The sequence below is a fragment of the Thalassophryne amazonica genome, chromosome 21 (assembly GCF_902500255.1).
Source record: "Thalassophryne amazonica chromosome 21, fThaAma1.1, whole genome shotgun sequence".
Lineage (NCBI taxonomy): Eukaryota > Metazoa > Chordata > Actinopteri > Batrachoidiformes > Batrachoididae > Thalassophryne > Thalassophryne amazonica.
The window spans coordinates 15,662,608-15,685,835 of NC_047123.1; the positions used below are offsets into that span (position 1 = coordinate 15,662,608).

The 23,228-nt window shown below is 39.9% G+C and overlaps 1 protein-coding gene across 1 annotated transcript in view; it reads right to left on the minus strand.

Moving 5' to 3' along the window:
• rars2 (arginyl-tRNA synthetase 2, mitochondrial) overlaps positions 1-19,277 on the minus strand; it is a 39,440-nt gene extending 20,163 nt beyond the window's left edge. The window contains exons 1-9 of the mRNA XM_034162417.1: positions 19,129-19,277; positions 15,089-15,162; positions 14,872-14,974; positions 12,681-12,764; positions 12,479-12,579; positions 12,318-12,373; positions 10,497-10,580; positions 2,706-2,782; positions 1,510-1,668 (exon numbers count right to left, since the gene is read on the minus strand). Of these exons, the coding sequence (XP_034018308.1) occupies positions 1,510-1,668; positions 2,706-2,782; positions 10,497-10,580; positions 12,318-12,373; positions 12,479-12,579; positions 12,681-12,764; positions 14,872-14,974; positions 15,089-15,162; positions 19,129-19,164 (774 nt within the window). The 5' untranslated portion in view covers positions 19,165-19,277. The remainder of the gene's footprint in view (positions 1-1,509; positions 1,669-2,705; positions 2,783-10,496; positions 10,581-12,317; positions 12,374-12,478; positions 12,580-12,680; positions 12,765-14,871; positions 14,975-15,088; positions 15,163-19,128) is intronic.
• Positions 19,278-23,228: the final 3,951 nt, after the last annotated feature.

Genomic DNA, 23,228 nt, shown 5'->3' on the forward strand with positions numbered 1-23,228 from the left:
ATTGATATCGGTGGATCAAATCATTTCTTAACGATACCTGAAAAGAACCAGTTCTCTATACCTAACCCTAATCTGTACACCATCCAGATAGCTTTGAAAATCCCTGTTATCCTTAGCTCAGCTCTCCCGTGCTGGCACATCCTGTCAATTCAGTTGCAGCTATTTAACATCTTAGGAGCTTATTAACCCTTTAATTGTCTCACATTTTTCAATAGAATGTAGTCAATATCAATATCTTCTACCAAACGGTTGAGCTCATGATTAAAGGGTTAAACAGCATTTGAGATACTAAACCTGATGTTTAGCTGACATTGAACCAGACACTGAGTTTCACAGCACTGTCTGTTACCAATGTGCCCTGGTAGCGAGCAACATACACTCTCTTCATTCCTCTCTGTTTCTCCTGACTGGCTAGCTTCCCCTTCCAATTTCCAAGATTTGATGAATTTGCTAATGAGCTTCATCTGCCCAAAGCAACTGGTTTTGAGGTGCTAGAGACCCACCTTTCGCACCACCACTACGAAATCACCCTTGCTGCTGGAAAGTCTAGAGTGGACACTTGACTGACAGAGGCTATGTGGTTCACAAGCCTTTTGGTGGCAAGGAGGGCTCATTGTCTTTGCCACCCTGACATGAGCAGTCCAATTCAGGGGCAGTATTTGAATATAAGAACATGGGCATATTGGCAGCAGAGTGTCTACCCATTCTGGCTGCTTTATAATGCCCCACATGCACAGAGATCTTATATTTTGGCATTTAAACACTCTGTTCATAAGGGAACAGGAATAAAGATAAATACATAAAAACTGGACTGTCAAGTTTGATGATTTTGCTTCTTTTATAAGCACTCACGACCATCTTGAGACAATGGCCACCATATTGGATTTTTTCATGACTAGCACTTTTTCTAGAACTGGGACCCACAAACATTCATACCAAATTTCATGCTTGTATCACCAACTAAACAATTCTGCCCCAGATTCCTATTTTTGTGCTCCACTAACCAACTGCCATGCATTTTCAGAGCAAGCATTTTACAGTCACCACAGGCCACTATGCTGCCAGCTAGGCGAGGCCAAAAACGCAGCACGGTGACTGCTAATGAGTGAAGGCATGCGGTTAGTGCGCTTGTTTCCAGTGCAGTAGGTTTTTGGTTCAAGGCCACCCCTGCTCATTCTCCAGGATGGGCATCTGGTGTTAAACTTGCACCAAATCAAAATGCAGGTCCACCTTGGAGCCGAAGGGACTTGTAATAATAAAACTCATATATAAACTAAAAACACCAAGTATCAGTTACAGTTCTTTATCATAAGGGTTTGGTGATGAAACGTTTGGACTCATTGCAATTCTTCAATCTATATATTGGCAGGTATATTGGTACTGTAAATTTTTTACTTCAAAATCCGTATCAGCCTCCCAAAAAATCCATATGGGACAGTCTCCACTAATGAACTAATATAATGAAAGCACAACTACCACTATTCAAAGACTTGATCTTTTGTGTGGTACCTTGTACACTTGTTGATATTCCTTCACTGTGATGTCTCTGAACTGTTGCCATAACGACATAGCTTTTGTGTCGTGTTGTTCCAGTTGTTTAAAGAAGTCTCTGGCAGCATTGTGTATTTTTTCATCTCGCTCTGCTTCCTGGTTCACTTGTACATAAACCTGCAAGACACAAACATATAAAATATACACTGAAAATTAGGACTGTGATGTTCAGGAGGGTAACATGTATTATTGTAGTGAAAAGAAAGCTAGCCATCATTTAAAAAAAAAATTCTCAGCAAAATTTCCAACAAACACTGAAATGATACGTCATATACGGTAATCATTTGAGAAACGTTTCTGTTTGTGTGTGCGTGTATGTGCACGTGTGTATTTGTTTCACTATTCCTTTGATGTGCTTGGATCAATTTCCACCTATATTCACATGTGAATGACACTCACCCCCCAGAATTGCTCTTAAAGTCTTTGCTTTGACAAAGGGTCAGGAAATTGGGGTCAAAGGTCTAAATCTAAGATTTACATTTGTATCGAACTTGGCACACGTATGGGGGTGGATTCCCGAATTGCCCAGCAAGGTCAATAACCGAGTTCAAGGTGTTATCGGACTGTCTGTATGTTTGCCTACTCCTCTTGGATACTTTTGCTGATTTCTAACGAACTTGGTATGTCAATGACGGATGGAGGCAAATTTGCCCTATGAAACTAATTTTGGCAAAGGTCAAAGAATTTGATTTTCAAACCGATTTGGACCAAATGTGGCACCCACTTACAATGATTCCTGAACTGACCTGGAAACATCAGTCAAAAGTTAATTATTTGGGTGTAGGCCAAGGTCACTGGGGTCCAATGTCAGAGTGTTATAGCTGTTACAGATTTCATGCCCTCGGACACTATTACAAGGTTCTTTTAAAAATAAATCTATCTCTATGAAAACAGGCCAATTCTTCACCTGTTGTTTGAAACATAACGGAACTCTTGGTTAGTAGAAGAGGAACAAGACCAAATGTCACGGCTGAACAGTCAACCTCTCCCACAGATCGTGTGGGTGTGTACAGACTGGTTCAGTGAACGTGTTTCAAGACTGTTTGACTTTAAGGGTGTGTAGCATGTCAAATCAAATTTAACTGAAAACAAACATACAGCTTTGTGATTACAGAGTGGCTATGTGTATTTTTTGTACAAACATGCAAACTTACTTCAAACAAATGCTGCAAGGGATTCTTCTGCAATTTCTCTTGACTTCCAAACAGCCCAAAACCAACTCCCAGCAAACCTGAAGGTCAAAGAAGGTTAAAACACTGCTTCCATAAAATACAATGCATCTGGAAAATAGCCACAGCGCTTGACTTTTTCCACATTTTGTTATGTTACAGTCTTATTTTAAAGTGGAGTAAATACATTTTTTCCCCTCAAAATTCATAATGATAACTTGAGGAAAAAAATGCAGCACCTCTCAAGCTCCATCAGGTTGGATGGGGAGCGACGGTGCACAGACATTTTCAGATCTCTCCAGAGATGTTCAATTGGATTCTGGTCTGGTCTGGCTGGGCCAATCAAGGACATTCACAGAGTTGTCCCAAAGCCACTCCTCTGATATGTTGGCTGTGTGCTTAGGGGCATTATCCTGCTGAAACATGAACTGTCACCCCAGTCTGAGGTCAAGAGCGCTCTGGAGCAGGTTTTCATCCAGGATGTCTCTGTTCATTGCTGCATTCATCTTTCCCTTAATCCTGATGAGTCTCCCACTTCCTGCCACTGAAAAACATCCCCACATGATGCTTCCACCACCATGCTTCTTTGCAGGGATGGTGCCTGGTTTTCTCCAAAAATGACACCTGGCATTCATGCCAAAGAGTTCAATCTTTGTCTCAGCAGACCAGAGAATTTTATTTGTCATGGTCTGAGAGTCCTTCAGGTGCCTTTTGTCAAACTCCAGGTAGAATGCCATGTGCCTTTTGACCAAGGCTTCCGTCTGGCCAGTTTACCATACAGGCTTGATTGGTGGATTGCTGCAGAGATGGTTGTCCTTCTGGAAGGTCTTACTATGTCCACAAAAGAATGCTGGAGCTCTGACAGAGTGACCATTGGGTTCTTGGTCACTTACCTGACTGAGGCCCTTCTCCCTCGATCACTCAGTTTAGATGGGCAGCCAGCTCTAGGAAGAATCCTGGTGGATCTGAACTTCTTCCATTTATGGATGACGGAGGCCACTGTGTTCATTGAGACCTTCAAAGCAGCAGAAATGTTTCTGTACCCTTCCCCAGATTTATGCCTCCAAACAATCCTGTCATGGATGTCTACAGAGAATTCCTTTGTCTTCATGCTGGATTTCTGCTCTGACATGCACTGTGTAGACAGGTGTGTGTCTTTCCAAATCATGTCCAATCTACTAAAAACTAATAAACTAAATTTACCCCAGGTGGACTCCAAAGAAGCTGCAGAAACATCTCAAGGATGATCAGTGGAAACAGGATGCACTTGAGCTCAAAGGCTGTGAATACTTATGTGCATGTGACCTCTTAAGCCTGGGTCCGACCAAATAATAAAGCCATGAATAATGAGCCATGTATGGATTTGTCAGAAATTTCAGTGATTATTCGAATAATGATCCACGTATAAATCTGTCATGTATCTACTATGAAGAAGGCTCTATGTATGTGCCTCTAGTCCCTCGCATGTACCAGGTATCAGACTGGTGGTTGGCTCTCACAGCGGTATTGTATCACTTCCTGTTCCGGAGCACAGCGGTGTTTTGCTGTATCTGTCAGCTGTTTAATCTGCGCAGTTAGATTGATCTAGTTAACTAGATTCAACTAGATTTTTCAATTCAATTCAATTTTATTTATATAGCGCCAAATCACAACAAACAGTTGCCCCAAGGCGCCTTATATTGTAAGGCAAGGCCATACGATAATTACGGAAAAACCCCAACGGTCAAAACAACCCCCTGTGAGCAAGCACTTGGCGACAGTGGGAAGGAAAAACTCCCTTTTAACAGGAAGAAACATCCAGCAGAACCAGGCTCAGGGAGGGGCAGTCTTCTGCTGGGACTGGTTGGGGCTGAGGGAGAGAAGCAGGAAAAAGACATGCTGTGGAGGGGAGCAGAGATCAATCACTAATGATTAAATGCACAGTGGTGCATACAGAGCAAAAAGAGAAAGAAACAATCAGTGCATCATGGGAACCCCCCCAGCAGTCTAAGTCTATAGCAGCATAACTAAGGGATGGTTCAGGGTCACCTGATCCAGCCCTAACTATAAGCTTTAGCAAAAAGGAAAGTTTTAAGCCTAATCTTAAAAGTAGAGAGGGTGTCTGTCTCCCTGATCTGAATTGGGAGCTGGTTCCACAGGAGAGGAGCCTGAAAGCTGAAGGCTCTGCCTCCCATTCTACTCTTACAAACCCTAGGAACTACAAGTAAGCCTGCAGTCTGAGAGCGAAGCGCTCTATTGGGGTGATATGGTACTACGAGGTCCCTAAGATAAGATGGGACCTGATTATTCAAAACCTTCTAAGTAAGAAGAAGAATTTTAAATTCTATTCTAGAATTAACAGGAAGCCAATGAAGAGAGGCCAATATGGGTGAGATATGCTCTCTCCTTCTAGTCCTTCTACGCCAATCGGAGGTCACTAAAATTAACATTGAATCGGTGTGTAACTTTGCAAAAACAATGTCGGACTCTGTAGTTTTCTCTGGACCCCTCCCCAATCGGACCGGGAGTGACATGTTTAGCTGCATGTTCTCCTTGAATTGCTGGCTGTCTGAGTGGTGTCCAAAAAATGAGGTGGGCTTCATAGATAATTGGCAAAGCTTCTGGAGAAAACCTGGTCTTGTTAGGAGAGACGGCATCCATCCCACTTTGGATGGAGCAGCTCTCATTTCTAGAAATCTGGCCAATTTTCTTAAATCCTCCAAACCATGACTATCCAGGGTTGGGACCAGGAAGCAGAGCTGTAGTCTTACACACCTCTCTGCAGCTTCTCTCCCCCTGCCATCCCTTCATTACCCCATCCCCGTAGAGAAGGTGCCTGCTCCCAGACCACCAATAACCAGCAAAAATCTATTTAAGCATAAAAATTCAAAAAGAAAAAATAATATAGCACCTTCAACTGCACCACAGACTAAAACAGTTAAATGTGGTCTATTAAACATTAGGTCTCTCTCTTCTAAGTCCCTGTTAGTAAATGATATAATAATTGATCAACATACTGATTTATTCTGCCTTACAGAAACCTGGTTACAGCAGGATGAATATGTTAGTTTAAATGAGTCAACACCCCCGAGTCACACTAACTGCCAGAATGCTCATAGCATGGGCCGAGGCGGAGGATTAGCAGCAATCTTCCATTCCAGCTTATTAATTAATCAAAAACCCAGACAGAGCTTTAATTCATTTGAAAGCTTGACTCTTAGTCTTGTCCATCCAAATTGGAAGTCCCAAAAAACAGTTTTATTTGTTATTATCTATCGCCCACCTGGTCGTTACTGTGAGTTTCTCTGTGAATTTTCAGACCTTTTGTCTGACTTAGTGCTTAGCTCAGATAAGATAATTATAGTGGGCGATTTTAACATCCACACAGATGCTGAGAATGACAGCCTCAACACTGCATTTAATCTATTATTAGACTCATTGGCTTTGCTCAAATGTAAATGAGTCCACCCACCACTTTAATCATATCTTAGATCTTGTTCTGACTTATGGTATGGAAATTGAAGACTTAACAGTATTCCCTGAAAACTCCCTTCTGTCTGATCATTTCTTAATAACATTTACATTTACTCTGATGGACTACCCAGCAGTGGGGAATAAGATCCATTATACTAGAAGTCTTTCAGAAAGCGCTGTAACTAGGTTTAAGGATATGATTCCTTCTTTATGTTCTCTAATGCCATATACCAACACAGTGCAGAGTAGCTACCTAAACTCTGTAAGTGAGATAGAGTATCTCGTCAATAGTTTTACATCCTCATTGAAGACAACTTTGGATGCTGTATCTCCTCTGAAAAAGAGAGCTTTAAATCAGAAGTGCCTGACTCCGTGGTATAACTCTCAAACTCGCAGCTTAAAGCAGATAACCCGTAAGCTGGAGAGGAAATGGCGTCTCACTAATTTAGAAGATCTTCACTTAGCCTGGAAAAGAGTCTGTTGCTCTATAAAAAAAGCCCTCCGTAAAGCTAGGACATCTTACTACTCATCACTAATTGAAGAAAATAAGAACAACCCCAGGTTTCTTTTCAGCACTGTAGCCCAGGCTGACAAAGAGTCAGAGCTCTATTGAGCCGAGTATTCCTTTAACTTTAACTAGTATTTGGTTAGACTCTTTCTCTCTGATTGTTCTGTCTGAGTTATTTTCATTAGTTACTTCCTCCAAACCATCAACATGGCTATTAGACCCCATTCCTACCAGGCTGCTCAAGGAAGCCCTACCATTAATTAATGCTTCGATCTTAAATATGATCAATCTATCTTTATTAGTTGGCTATGTACCACAGGCTTTTAAGGTGGCAGTAATTAAACCATTACTTAAAAAGCCATCACTTGACCCAGCTATCTTAGCTAATTATAGGCCAATCTCCAACCTTCCTTTCTCTCAAAAATTCTTGAAAGGGTAGTTGTAAAACAGCTAACTGATCATCTGCAGAGGAATGGGCTATTTGAAGAGTTTCAGTCAGGTTTTAGAATTCATCATAGTACAGAAACAGCATTAGTGAAGGTTACAAATGATCTTCTTATGGCCTCAGACAGTGGACTCATCTCTGTGCTTGTTCTGTTAGACCTCAGTGCTGCTTTTGATACTGTTGACCATAAAATTTTATTACAGAGATTAGAGCATGCCATAGGTATTAAAGGCACTGTGCTGCGGTGGTTTTAATCATATTTATCTAATAGATTACAATTTGTTCATGTAAATGGGGAATCTTCTTCACAGACTAAGGTTAATTATGGAGTTCCACAAGGTTCTGTGCTAGGACCAATTTTATTCACTTTATACATGTTTCCCTTAGGCAGTATTATTAGACGGCATTGCTTACATTTTCATTGTTATGCAGATGATACCCAGCTTTATCTATCCATGAAGCCAGAGGACACACACCAATTAGCTAAACTGCAGGATTGTCTTACAGACATAAAGACATGGATGACCTCTAATTTCCTGCTTTTAAACTCGGATAAAACTGAGGTTATTGTACTTGGCCCAACAAATCTTAGAAACATGGTGTCTAACCAGATCCTTACTCTGGATGGCATTACCCTGACCTCTAGTAATACTGTGAGAAATCTTGGAGTCATTTTTGATCAGGATATGTCATTCAATGTGCATATTAAACAAATATGTAGGACTGCTTTTTTGCATTTGCGCAATATCTCTAAAATCAGAAAGGTCTTGTCTCAGAGTGATGCTGAAAAACTAATTCATGCATTTATTTCCTCTAGGCTGGACTATTGTAATTCATTATTATCAGGTTGTCCTAAAAGTTCCCTGAAAAGCCTTCAGTTAGTTCAAAATGCTGCAGCTAGAGTACTGACAGGGACTAGAAGGAGAGAGCATATCTCACCCATATTGGCCTCTCTTCATTGGCTTCCTGTTAATTCTAGAATAGAATTTAAAATTCTTCTTCTTACTTATAAGGTTTTGAATAATCAGGTCCCATCTTATCTTAGGGACCTCATAGTACCATATCACCCCAATAGAGCGCTTCGCTCTCAGACTGCAGGCTTACTTGTAGTTCCTAGGGTTTGTAAGAGTAGAATGGGAGGCAGAGCCTTCAGCTTCAGGCTCCTCTCCTGTGGAACCAGCTCCCAATTCAGATCAGGGAGACAGACACCCTCTCTACTTTAAGATTAGGCTTAAAACTTTCCTTTTGCTAAAGCTTATAGTTAGGGCTGGATCAGGTGACCCTGAACCATCCCTTAGTTATGCTGCTATAGACTTAGACTGCTGGGGGGTTCCCATGATGCACTGATTGTTTCTTTCTCTTTTTGCTCTGTATGCACCACTGTGCATTTAATCATTAGTGATTGATCTCTGCTCCCCTCCACAGCATGTCTTTTTCCTAGTTCTCTCCCTCAGCCCCAACCAGTCCCAGCAGAAGACTGCCCCTCCCTGAGCCTGGTTCTGCTGGAGGTTTCTTCCTGTTAAAAGGGAGTTTTTCCTTCCCACTGTCGCCAAGTGCTTGCTCACAGGGGGTTGTTTTGACCGTTGGGGTTTTTCCGTAATTATTGTATGGCCTTGCCTTACAATATAAGGCGCCTTGGGGCAACTGTTTGTTGTGATTTGGCGCTGTATAAATAAAATTGATTTGAATTGATTCTAATGAGTCACGACTGACCTGTCATTTGAGCCCCATCCAGCCTCGAATGGCTTGTGTCGCTGTGTATGATCACGTCAAGCCACATATGATCCATGTAGTGCCAAGTAACGTGATGGTAGTGCATGTGTAGGCATGGGTTTGGTCCAACCCTCCACCCCTCCCACACTTGGTCCCTTTAAAGTATGGGTTTTCAATTCACAGCATCCATTCAAGATGATGTTACATTTTTTAAACGCAGTCCAAAAAAAGACATTCCTGCACAGTCCGGCCGATGTGCGCATTCATGTGTCAGGCTGCAGTTTACCTGTGTTACAGAGTCATTAAATGCATGTTCTGCGTGTGCATCAGCGCAAGGCTGAAAAAATGATGCGGGGGGGGGGGGGGGGACTACTGTGGAGCGGTTTCTCTGTGACCAAAAAAAAAAAAGACACCACAATGAGGTTGTGCTTTATTCATATACACCTGCACCTGTGTGGAAACAAGATCCACAAACACAAACCCATCCATAACCAGACCAGCTAGAACCGAATCACAGGTTCCTGGACAGTCACCTCTGTGCTTCTTCTTGCTGGCTTTATTTCTTCTGCAGCTTAAAGTCATTTTGACACTGTGATCCAGTTTTAACTTTGTGTTTGTCCGCTATTGTCTGCAAAATCGCTCTTTTGTGTGCTCGCGTTCTGCGTAAATGCTGGTCTTGAGTGCGAGTGATTGTGTCACTGCGCACACAGTGGAGCTCATCTGATCCAAGATGATCTGATAACAAGATGTTAAATCTATCATAAATGTACTTTTACAGCTTGTTATAAAGAAGGAATGAACATGCAACTGTTTTACCAAGCCAAATAACTACCTTTTAGGCTGTTCTCCACCTCATGCACTGCACGAGAGAGAGAGAGAGAGAAGATAAATGGTCCAGATGAAACAGTCCTCTGTGATTCCAGAAGTGATTAGAGGTGTTTTCAACATTCAAACTCTGACAGAAAAGGATTAATCAGCTATAAAATAATTAATTCATATACAGCGTCCAGCACACAAAGCAGGAGGAACTGTCAGGACGAAGTGTGCGAAGCCCAAATAGCCTGTCCAAAATAGCCTATCCTGTCCTCGCAGCCGCCAGGTGCTCGGACAATGGGCTTCTAACAGCCCCATACTCACCACTAACATGGCTCCAACATCCTTGTTTGTCCTCGTAGTACCTCGTGCACAAACTGCCCCATGCTGTTGTTGCTAACTTTTGAACTTCTTGAAATTAGTGGCACGCTCAGAGATGAGCCTTGTTAGTGAAATATTCTGCTTCTCGGAGCCACTATTCTCCCATATTTGTTGAATAACTGGACTCATACCAAAAAAAAAAAAAAAAAAACAAACTACGTAGCTCATTATTCATCCTTCATTATTCGGTGGGCCCAGGGCTTTAGTTTTGTTTTATTAAAACAACAACAACAACCATATTGCGATTTTGGGGTATTGTGTGTTGGATTTTTGAGGAAAAAATTAATTTCATCCACTTTGGAATAAGGCTATAACATAACAAAATGTGGAAAAAGTGAAGTGCTGTGAATACTTTCTGGAAGTACTGTAAAAAGGTTTAATGTAACTGTAATGCCATTCCTTGAAGAAAGCTGCAACTTTGAATAATCATCATGATTAAAAAAAATTTCCATTGTTCACTCACCAAACTGCAGACCCCAGTCTCCAAGGTAGTTCATTCGAATGACATTGTGTCCGAGTGTCTGTTTAAGGTTAGCAATGAAGTTTCCTGGAAATGGGAGTGAAGAGTTTTTAAGTTCAGCCAGTGGCACAATTGTGGAAAATTACTCCCAACATAAAATATCTTAGCAAAAACAACACTGACCCCAATCTTCAGAGGAGACACCCATTTTCAGGTCCCTACATGAACATTTGTGAGCCTAACAACATTTACCTATCTACAACAGGGCTGGAAAAAAAACCTACCCATAGTTTTAATCTCAATTAATCGCACTTTGATCCTTTTGTTTCAACATCACTGACTCGGCCTGTAAATAGCGTTTTTTCCAGAGAAGTAACTGGTTTCAAGTCTGTGCCTCTGGACACTTTTTTGCACGGTTTAAACAACAGCACCAGACCAGAAGTTTTTTTTAATAACACCAAGTATCTCAAAATAGTTTTCATACCAAAGTAACTTGCTTTAATAAAGGTCACTGTTATATTCCAGATTGGGGGAAGAAACAGCCACACGGAGCTCTTACAGGTTTTAAAATGTTTGATTAATGATGTTTTCATCCAGATTTTAATGTTCAATGGGCAGATTTAAAAATAAAATGGTCTTTGATCCAATAACATAAATATTAAAGGAGTCATATTGTACCAGATTAGTTTTTATGTCTTTTACATTTTCATATGTTTGATATTTCACATTCAACATCTCCAAAGTCCTACAAGTCTATGTGTTTTAACAGATATTTTCCTAATTTAAGCAGAATTTAAGTAGCCACATACATACACTTTCTCCATATCCCAGGATTACAGCTGAATTCCAAAACCACAAAAAAAAAAAAACCCCGATATCCAAAGTGAAAACTGCTGCATCACGCCAACACATACCATCACCTTAATTAAGTGATACCAATTTTTCAAAATGCATTTTGCAGGGCAGCAATAAATCACTCAGTATGTTCATGTTTGCCAAGTTCACAGACTGCAGTTTACTTTTATACATTAAAATATGCCACTAAAGGTGATTCATTGAAATTAACGACAAAATTGGAGGAAATAGTTTTCGGTTGCTCATTAGAACATCAAGTCAAGCTATATCACGTCACAGTGAGGACTGGGTGCCATTTATTGAATGCACCTCTACTTGTTACTGACTGAGAATATGTCACATGTGGTGGACACCCACTGAGGAAGCACTTACAGAAATTTAAATTTAGATCAAAAGTTAATTTGTGCAGAATGGTTTTATTGTTTCCTTTTTGTATGTGTATGACTGGGAAGAGGGAGGGAGATGAAGGAGGGTTTCACCCAGAGCGTCATACAAGACAGTTACAAGCTAGAACCACCTCTGATTGGAGATTCTTTTCTATGAACTCAATTCAGGATCTGTAGCGCAACTGGTTATTCTGTGCCTTCTGAAGCTGCTCGCCCCGCCCCCCCATTCATCAAGCCTGGTCTTTTGCTAACATCGCCACGGACATCCCGAACTGAACAAAGTTCCTACAGATCATTGAAGACCCTTAAATATGTGTGAAAAAGACAGTAAAAGTGAAAGACAGACAGCACATAGATAATGTATAATTTTGTAGGTCAAAAATCTGCTTAATTATTTGCAGCTCTTCCAATTTGAAAACTTTAGTCTTTTCAACCCTTAATCCAGATTTTGAACAAATTACTTGACTTTCAGACCACACATCAAATGTTCGTTGTACAACGTTACTGGCCTGCCTCACGGGCTCAGACTGTAAAATGACTGTGGCCTCTGTTACCGAATAAAGAAACTGTAATCAAATCTCACCAATAATTGTAGATCGTAAGTGTCCAGCATGGAATTTTTTGGCAATATTTGGAGAGCTGTAACATAGAATCACATCAACATAACAGCATGGCTTAACATCTATAAGACCTTGAATGTAGAATAAAATAAATAAATAAATCACAAATATTGGTCACACATACCTATATTCCACCAATGTTGTTCCTCTCTTGAGGGTATTAAAAAGTTCACTATTTAAACCAAATTTCTCATCTTCCCCCTTTCCAAATGGCTCCAACATTTTCTACAACAGATTTTTTTTTTTAACTTAATCAACCTTCTATTGATAAGACAGCAGCACTGAAGACCTCTGTGTGCGTAACACTTTGAAAACAAATGGCAAACCTGTACAAGAAGTTTGCGATCCACTCTGAAGATGATCAAACCATGTCCAGCAAAAATGTTTTCTATGACACTGTCCAGCTTCAGCTAAAAAACACACACACAAAAGGACATTACCAAGGAGTGAACATTACAAATAATCTCATCTAATTGCATTTAATCACCCTGAATTTTTGAGGGCAGCCTGTCGTTGGCAGTTCTGCAATGTCGGCGTGAAAACAAAGGATACCCAGGGACTTGGAAATGTTCTTGTATACATTTTCTGACTTATGAATTCTTTCGTTCATCCCCACGACAGTCCGGTACAGCACCCACAACAGTCAATCTCATGCTCCAACATACACCCAATCATGAACATGATGCCAAAATAGCTAAACACCTCCAACTGGGGCAAAATAAATAAATAAATAAGAAATCTTTACTCTGTTGATAACCAGGAACATAAGCATGCCGTGATTTGCTTTTGATTGGGGTAAACAAATCTCCACACTGGAATGTGCTGGTGTCAATAAGAATTTGTCCAGTGGAAAGGCTTGAGGCTCTGATGGGATAAGCAATAACCATTTGAAATATGCTAGCCCGAGTGTTTGTGTCTATTTTGTTGTTCATATCCGCCACTGTACATAACTTTAGCGACCATAGTTCCTGTTATAAAATACAAGTCTGGTAACATTTCTAGTAGTCATAACTTCAGGCCAGTTACCATCACATCAGCATTATCCAAAGTTTTGGGAGGCACTCCTGCTTAATCGTTTAAAATCTTTTTATCCAAACTTCCAACTACCAATTCAGTTTTAAAGCAAAATGTGGCACCGACATGTGCGTCGTTGCACAAAAAGAAACAATTAAGTACTGTAGAGGACTAGGGTCCCCCATTTTTGTGTGCTTTATGGATGCCTCCAAGGCCTGGTAAATCACTGGATGTTGTTTAAATAACTTATTGACAAAAATGTTCCACTGTATCTTGTGCGGCTGCTTGTTTACTGGTACCAGAACCAAAAGATGTGTGTAAGGTGGAATAACATTTTGCCTCCCCGCTTCACGATTACCAACGGTGAAAAGACCCCCTAACATTTGCATGACTTTAATCCACGCACTTGCATGCACTCTGCCATACACGAGAGTAAACTCATCTCAAACTCGCTGTAAACCGCTGTAAACTGTGCGCAGCTTTGTGCAAGTGCGCAAAGAAAATTTTGAAATGTTCAAAATCTCCATCATACATTAATTACGTGAACATTACGCAAACAATTCAAAAACACTATGTGTAAGCGCAAATGCTTGCATCAGCGCACCGCATCAGAGTGCAGCGCATCTGAACGATTATAACAAGATGTTAAATCTATCATAAACGTACTTTTTCCAGCTGCTCACAAGGAATGAACATGCAACTGTTTTACCAAGCCATTACAATATAAACGTGACAAATAATTACCTTTTAAGATGGTTACAAATGCTTTCTCCACCTCATTCAGTGTGCACGCAAGAGAGCGAAAAGCTGCAGCTGGAACAGTCCTCTGTGATTCCGGAAGCGATTAGAGGCGTTTTCAACATCCAACTCGGAGAGAAAATGATTAATCCGCTACAAAATACTAATTTTATATACACAGCATCTAGTACACAACGCGTGGCATCCAGTGGAACAAAGTGCAGTGTCCAGCTGGGAACACAGCAGGTGGAGATCGTCACGACGATATGCGTGCAAGTGTGCGGATCAAAGTCGTGCGGGCACCTTAAGACAGGAAAGCCTACTATCACCATTACTCTTTAATGTATACACTGATGATTTGAGTTTCCATCTTAAAAATGCTAATGTTGGTTGTTGTGTAGGTGCTTTGTTTTGAACCATCTTCTTTATGCTGATGACCTATGACTAATTTGTCCAAATATAAAATCCTTGCAAAAACTGAGAAGGATATGTGAAAAAATTTGGCATTGAAAATGATCTTTTGTATAATACTGATAAAACATGCTGTATGTATTTTCCAAGTGCACGTCTCTCACTCCAGCAATCACTCCCATCTGCAAAACAACAGCTTCCGTGCTATTTAATATTACTGACAATACCTTGAATTTTTTTGACATTATGATGGCTTATGACCCTCAAGGCCAAAGCTAAGGTCAATGCATCCAAGGCCAAGACCTGGAAAAGAGGCGCCTTAAGGCCAACCATTGTTTCCATTATTATTCTTACCTCACTTGCTAAGGTTTCTGTCTGCAGCTGCAGATCAGAACTGGCTGGTAAAATTCCACTTTTCTGTAGCATCTTCATTGACAGTATGAAATCTGCAGCGTGCCTAAAAGAGCAAAAAAAAAAAAAAACCAACATCAAAACTTTCAGAAATCTTTGGAAAGACCAGTTAAGGGCTGATTTGAGAATGAAATCAAAGTGAGTAACAACAATACTTAACTGTTTCTTTGAAACTGTAGCTGCTGACAGAGCTGACATGATGCCATCCTCAGAGTGCTGCAGCGTCCTGCCCAGCTTCACATAACAGATCAGAAAGTGGACTTGAAATGACTGTTTTCACTTAGATTAACAACACCTTCAAGATCACTTGGCATACATTATCCCACATAACAGCTTTATAAAAATTGGTGATTTATAATATGACCCTCAATAACCACCGGAGTTCATCAAGGTTACAATCTGTCACCATAACTTTTCCTGTTACTGCTCGAAGCTATGATGCTAAGAGCACTAGGTAACTGTACTGTTGGCGTAAGTGCAGATGGGCAAGTAATCAATAATCTTCATTTTGCTGATGACACTGACCTGATTGCAGAGACTCTAGCAGACTTCACATACCTAGGAATGGCAAATGTACGGCAGACAAAGAAATGGATTGGGCTTGCCTCAGCAGTGATTGGAAAGCTCCAGAAAATCTGGACGGCTAAGGATTTATCAATGGTGACTAAATATATATGGTTTATAAAACACTGGTATTGCCAGTACTGATATATGGTTCTGAATGCTGGGTATTGAAGAAAGAAGATGAAAGAAGGCTACAAACCATGGAAATGAACTGCTTCCAAAGACTGCTGAAGGTAATCAGAAGAGACAGAATTAGAAATGAAGTCGTGAGGCAAAGAGTAGGCTCAACCGAAACAGTGGTTGATGATATACGTAAGAGGAGGTTTGGTCATGTTAAAAGAATGAAGCAGGAAACACTACCAACAAGAGTCCTGCACTGCTATATCCCTGGACGGAGAAGCAGAGGACGCCAGGCAAAGACATGGATGAATAACATACAGGAAGACCTTAAGATACATGGCATAAGCATGGAAGAAGCTGTGCAACTAACTTGGGACAGGACGACGTGGAAAAATCTCGTGTCAATGCCATCGTCATGTGAGGATTGATGGAATGGCAGAAGAGATTTACAATATATGATGAAAAACATGCACCCGCTATACTCTAAAGCTCTGTGTTTCATGAACAAGTACTATAAGCAGACTAGAAGTACATGGAGAGCGCAAACCTCCGCCAAGGCCGTAGGGTCACTGACGTCACATGGAATACCCTTTGGCAAAAAGACTTATTCCACGTTGTTTCACACATCTACCATCATGTTTCAGAGTCAGTGGTTAACCCTCTGGGGTCCTAGGGCATTTTTTAAACAGTTCACTCGCCTGGCATAAATGTTTTATTATTGCTGTTAACAGTTCTCCCTGCATCCCACAATTAAGTTTTATGTCTCTTTTTTTCAGGACAACCTGTACTTTCAAAATATATATGCTATAGTTGTGTTTTATAAGTGTAATAAAGGTTTACAATCAGAAATAAGAAAGGAAAAAGTAAAGCAGAAAATAACTTTCCGCACACATTTATTCAAAACACACAGCAAACTATAATAAACTAGTAACACATCACTCCTAAAAACAATCTTTTGTGTGTCACAAATCTGCCCTATGATTGGATTTTGGAAAACCATGTGACGGTGAACCAATTCTGATTGGACACTCACACTGCTCACGTCATCACACAGCTTCTATGAGGACTACAAAGATAGTGGGCGGTGGCTTGAAAGTCCGCGGAGTTAACTTTTCAGCAAAAAAAAAAAAAAAAAAGTAAGTTTCTATTTCATATCATTAAAAAGTTATTTATAATTTAGCAAAGCTTGGTCTCTGCCATCGTATACGACGGTGTCGGCCCCAGAGGGTTAAACCCTTAGATCTTCAGCAAATGTATTTATAAAGAGAAACTGCATGAAGTACACAAGTTTTTTCTAATAAGTTTATTCAGTAAGGAGAAACAAATGCAAAATTATTGTTGTGTCATAACTTAATTTTGTTCAGCTTTTGTGACTTGTCTTCATAAAGTTAGATGCAAAAATGTTGAAATTGGCCTGATCTTGCAATGATAAAGAATCCTTAAAAAAATTACTGGATCCGGATCGTGTTCCGGATCATTACCAAAATTTAATGACTTCTAAGTTAGGCCAAGATACACCCCTGGTAAAAATTTAATTGAAATCCGATTTTTTAAGTAATCCTGCTAACCAACCAACCAACCAACAAACAAAAATAAAAATAGATTAAAAAAATGTGAAAGCTTCTCTCTTGATGATAAATTCCTTAATAAATACCGACTAATTTCCTGTATGCCCCAAAGAATTTAGTTTTTTGTGCAAAGCTTTTCCTTCTGATATATACAGTTAAAGAATAAATAATAGTAATAACATTCATTTAAAAAAATCACTTATCACTTGGTAAGGATGTCAGAATTAAATCTATACGCATGATAGAGGGTTTTCTGATGTCAAGGATGATAAACTAATGTTTTGTTTTGTTTCTTTATGGGGCCTTATTTCATGGTGATGCATTCTGAGATCTGATGGGATCAGGTGTGTACAGACTGAAAATGAAATACAAGAAACACATTTCAAAATATGTTCTTTCTGTGATATTGAAGAATGTATCAGACATTTTATGTATGTATGACCATAATTTCTGGGTAGATTTAAAACAAATGCAAATTTGGATCTAAATTATTTTTCACACACACAAACAAAGAAAAATAAGAAGTTTTGTTACTTCACATAATGGTATTGAATTTGTCACCAACAATTTCATTGTCAGATAAATTCTTAATCCACAAACAAATTTCTTAATAACTCTCTAAAACTGAACATATTCACAACTGCTTGTCAAGAGAAATTACTGTCGTGCATGGCAAAATACTCCATGTGCTAAAACTCAAGAGCCATAAAACTCTCAAACTCTAAATTTTGATACATTAATATGAGGTCAAAGCTCTGCCTGTCAAAAAAAAAAATCATGCATTTCTGACATTTACGAATACCCTTTTTTTAAACAGAGTTTAGGGTTTCAAGCAAGAAATGTACAGAAGGCCTGAAATGTTCACATCACCCACTACATGGCAACAAAAGCTGGTCAAATGTGTAGCCCGATAACCAGCCCTGAAAAGGGCCAGATACTGGCCTCTCTCTCCTGTCCTATGATTGGTTGGCTGCCGAGGCGCTGTCAACCTCACTTTGATGTGGCACGAGTTCTGTCTCCTAATGGTCGTTTGGGAGTGGGAATTCATAGCCGGTGCCGCAGACCAAACGGTCCGCCCCTAAAAATTGGTCCGCCTTTTGCATCTGGCATGGGTCATATCGGACCACAGCAGCACGTCTAAGACGTCCGAGTCTCTTCACCCAAAGCAATCAATTGGATTAATGGGATTATTAACCATCAGATGATAAAGGTAAAAACCTCTTAAATCACTCTGTCAGTTTTAAGCAGAAACAAGGCGAAATTCCTTGACACTTTAAAATGTTCGATGTGCTGTGTGCAGCTCGTTTAGCTCTGATCACTTCCGCCGCCTTTTATGGTGAAATAATGCTGAATTTATGTGGAAATGACTGTTGCACTAAAGCTTCAGATATCTGTCGCTGAGATAGATGATGACTGGAGTGCAGTTTGAAGCAGAAAGGAGGTGTTAATTTGTGAACTACATTGGGGGGACCGATTTTTTGGGGGGAATCGAATGTGCAGCAAGATCTGGACTGTTTTTATTAATTTGAGAAGTTAATTTGTGGTGAAAATAAGATGAGCTGACAGCGAAAAATCAACATACAGTTGTGTACCTCATCTTTATGGGCAAGTTACTTGTTTTAATGTCTGTGAAATCAAACGAGGTCAAATATTACGACAGGTTCACGTCTGTATGTTATCATTTATTTCTCTTATTTATTTCTAACGGACTGGACTGTTTTAGGGGTTACTTCTTATATTGGAGGGTTTGGTGTTTATTTGTTTACATTAGACTGTTGATGTTATTACACTGTTCTGTTTTCAACAGAAACACAAACCAAATATAAAGATAAGTTCCAAAAACGCAGTTGTGAAGCAGGTAAACAGCAAAGTTCATCCTTGAGTCGCTTTAAAACATGTCAACTTAGCATTCGCACATTCTCCACTCGTTTGAGTCACGTTCCTTTACCTTTGCTGCAACGTGTCTTCTAAAGAAACAAGCCATGTGTTTAAACGTGCAAACAAAAAGAGTTTTAATATTTCAACGTCGCTCCGACGGACACAGGCTACATTACTTCCTCATTACGTCACTTCCTTTCTTCTTCTTCGTCTGCTGCGGCGTTTATATACATTACCGCCACCAACCCCTGACAAACAAACCTGTTGTTCATTGTCCAATAAAATCACATATGTCTACTTCAGTTTGTTTTTATATTTATATTAAGTACCACAGGATTACAATTAAGACATCAAGAGGTCAACTTCGTCAACTAGCTAAATGCTAATAAACGAGCTAATAAACTAGTAACACATCACTCCTAAAAACAATCTTTGGTGTGTCACGTGAGGTGAATCTGCCCTACGATTGGATTTTGGAAAACCATGTGAAAAATTAAAATTGTTCATTAATGTACCCAAATTTGTATGTGAAATGAGACGTTATTTCTTCTAATTTTAGTTGTATAATCATTACAAAATTTGTTCCACCCCTAATGATGGTCACAAAATGAGAGAATTCCAAGAGACATTCGTGTGTCCATGGGTGTCTTCAGAGGATCCTTGGGCACCATTAGACTGTCTTTGTGTCAAACAAGGGGTTACTTAAGCAGACTCATGTTAGGGCTACCACTTACATTTTGAGGGTGCATCACTGATATTTTGGCCATATACAAGTAGTGCATATCACAGTGCGTGATCCACCATGCAAGTAGTAGGCCGAGGACATGCCCACGTGTCACCTGGCTGTAGCAGCTAGATAGTGTTATACTTTTGATAGATGGGGATTGAAAGGTTGTCTGCATGGGAAGTTGTCACCTATGACCCAGATCAATTCCATAGTGTGGTTGACACATTGCACCAGTGCATGCTCCCAGACGTGACAAAAATTAAACCGTAACCCTGCCAGCAGCTGGTCAGACAGGGATGTGAACAGAGAAGCTTCTGGTTTTAAGGCTACCCTTTTAACCTCTAGAGTATCAACTCCCCCATAGCTCAAGTTTGTCTGGGGTACTTTTACTCGTGATATCCAGTTCACATTTGGTGAAAATCTGATAATTTTTTTCAGTTATTGTGGGTGGAAGAAAGTGTGACTGAGTAGATTTCTATACACCCTTCGGTCCCTGTGGGTAGCTGGAGATAGATTTTAAAATAAATATATAAACAAATCAATAAATATGACTCTCCTTGTCATATAAAAAAAAATCCCTGTGTTGCTCAAAAAAAAAAACAACAAAAAAAAAAACAGTTGTACCTTAATCTGTTGAATATGATTTCCTCTCTCTCGTTTCTGTTCTAATCACTAACCATTTGGCCACCGCCCACAGTGATCTTTGATTTTCAACAACAATGCAACCACTCGGGTTGTTTTTCTTTGAAATTAGAAGATGTTTGATGAAGGATTGTTGCATTTTCCGAGATTGCCCAATGTCTACATGAAAATGAGAGCTGACCATGATGTCACGTGACGTGCAGTCCTTTAAATTTGGCATCTCCAGTTTTCCTGTCAACTCAACACTTGGCATTTCCGGTTTCAGTGTCGAATCAACATTTGCCATTTCCAGTTTCAGTGTTAACTCAACATTTGGCATCTCCAGTTTCAGTGTCAACTCAACATTTGGCATCTCCAGTTTCAGTGTCAACTCAACATTTGGCATTTGAGGTTTCAGTGTCAACTCAACATTTTGCATTTCCGATTTCAGTGTCGACTCAACATTTTGCATTTCCGATTTCAGTGTCGACTCAACATTTGGCATTTCCGATTTCAGTATCAACTCAGCATTTGGCATCTCCAGTTTCAGTGTCAACTCAACATTTAGCATTTGAGGTTTCAGTGTTGACTCAACATTTGGCATTTCCGGTTTCAGTGTCAACTCAACATTTGGCATTTGAAGTTTCAGTGTTGACTCAACATTTGGCATCTTCAGTTTTAGTGTCAACTCAACATTTGGCATCTCCAATTTCGGTGTCGACTCGACATTTGGCATTTGAAGTTTCAGTGTTGACTCAACATTTGGCATTTCAGTGTCAACTCAATATTTGGCAATTCATGTTTCAGTGTCGACTCAACATTTGGCATTTTTGGTTTTGGCATCACTCTACCATAGAGTGAGCTTGCGCTGGCACCGTCGCTTCGCTTATTGGCCTGGATTTTGCAAAGTTCACAGCAGTTCACTGACTCACAGTCTTCTGTTTGAATTCTACACCTAAACATTGGCAAATACTAGGGGCTTTTTGCCATTTACATCATAATACTTGTTCCTTGAGTCAAACAAGTACATGATACAATTTTGCTGTATTGCATCATGACACCAGTAGGGGTGGACACATTAATGATAGATAATGTTGATATTTTTACTTATTTATTTTGTATGTGATACAACTGTTTAATAAGAAGAAAAACTGAGACAGGAAATAGCTGTATTTAAATGAGCATTTATTTAACATTGCATTTTTTTCTCCACTGTTGCAAACCCCATTGTCACTGCTGTCACAAGGGGGTGTCCGAGCATCATTACACAAAAGCCAGATGGGACAACAGATGTTTGTTAGTTTTTTAAAAAATGCCCTCATGAGCTGAGACATCAGTCAAGCCTGATTACCTAAAAATGCATTTAATCGACGAATTAATCAGGCACTTGATTATTCGACCGCCTGATTAATCAGTCTACTACTACTGTACATGTGCCTGGCTGAGACTCAAGGTATACGTCAGTTGTTAAGCACATTTATAGAAGACTTTTGCCACTTAGCTTTTTTTAGTATTTAATTGTTTGATCGGAAATTATGTAACACAGGTCATGGGCCAGGAGGTTATGCCAGTAAGAAGGGCCTTCACAGGGCTAACCACCCACCCCACACAATTTTAAACATTGAAATTAAATGACCAAACATCATTTCATAACCACTGAGCTCTCTGTTGACCAGATAGCTCAATAGTTAAGGAACTAGTCTACCAATATGCAGACCTGGGAATGAATCCTGCTCATGCTACCTGTTTTGTGTCCTTGGACAAGACAATCTACATCATCTCAATCCACCCACCTGTTCATACAGGTTGCTGGAAGCCTGTGTTGGAATGGTGTCCTGTCCATGGGGAATCATAGACACTCATTTGCTACACGCTACGGAATCCAGAGATAAGCACCTGCACCAATGGGCCTCAGTGCCTATACAGGACTTACCGCATGTTCTCATGAGTGCAGGTATTGTGCAAGTCTGATTATCTCAAAATGAATTGAACGGACCCAGTCAATCAGCCACTTGAATGTTCAATCTCTCACTAGACCAAAACCTGCTAAATTTAGCCAATTTTGTCAAATCATACCAAGTTCTAAGCTCTACCTGTGGCCCTCAGGGATTGGCATTACACGCTGCCTGATCGCCCAAAGCCGTTTTTGAAGTGTCCCAGGCAATTACGGGCCACTGCATTTCATAAAGTACCAACCCCATTGGGCCACCATAAGTACAAGTCACTGCAGCATAAGGTCTTTTGTCCATACAGTGTTTTTGTAAATCGATCTTTCCTTTCACTTGGTTTGATACATGTGGTGTCAGTGGAGTATGCTGCCAGTCGGTGTGGCTGTTTCAGCACAGCCACCGCACATATTTCAGAGGCACTAACAGTGTATTTTGCTTGAAATATACAAGTCTGTTTTATTCACATAGATCATAATCGGGGGCATCAGTCTCCCTCGCTCTGTGTCACAAGCTCAGTGCTGACGCAGCGATCACTCACTTAAAAACATATTACACTCTTTTTCTTCAAGTACATACTATGTCTCTCTGATAATAATGATAATAATAGTAATAATACTAATAATAATAATGATAAATGTATTTTTAACAACTAAAACATTGTTGAATCAGTATTACTCTGAGTGTTTTACTAGTTTTACTACTGTAATGCTGCACCAAGTGGAACTAATGAACCATATGAAAAATATCTGTTGTAGTTGCGTGCAAATTACATGCAACCTGAAATAAGAAAATTAAGAAATAAGAAAACTATTCAAATGCATTTGCTATGAAATGTGAAAAGAAATCTTTTTCTGCTATATTTTCGAAGATTAT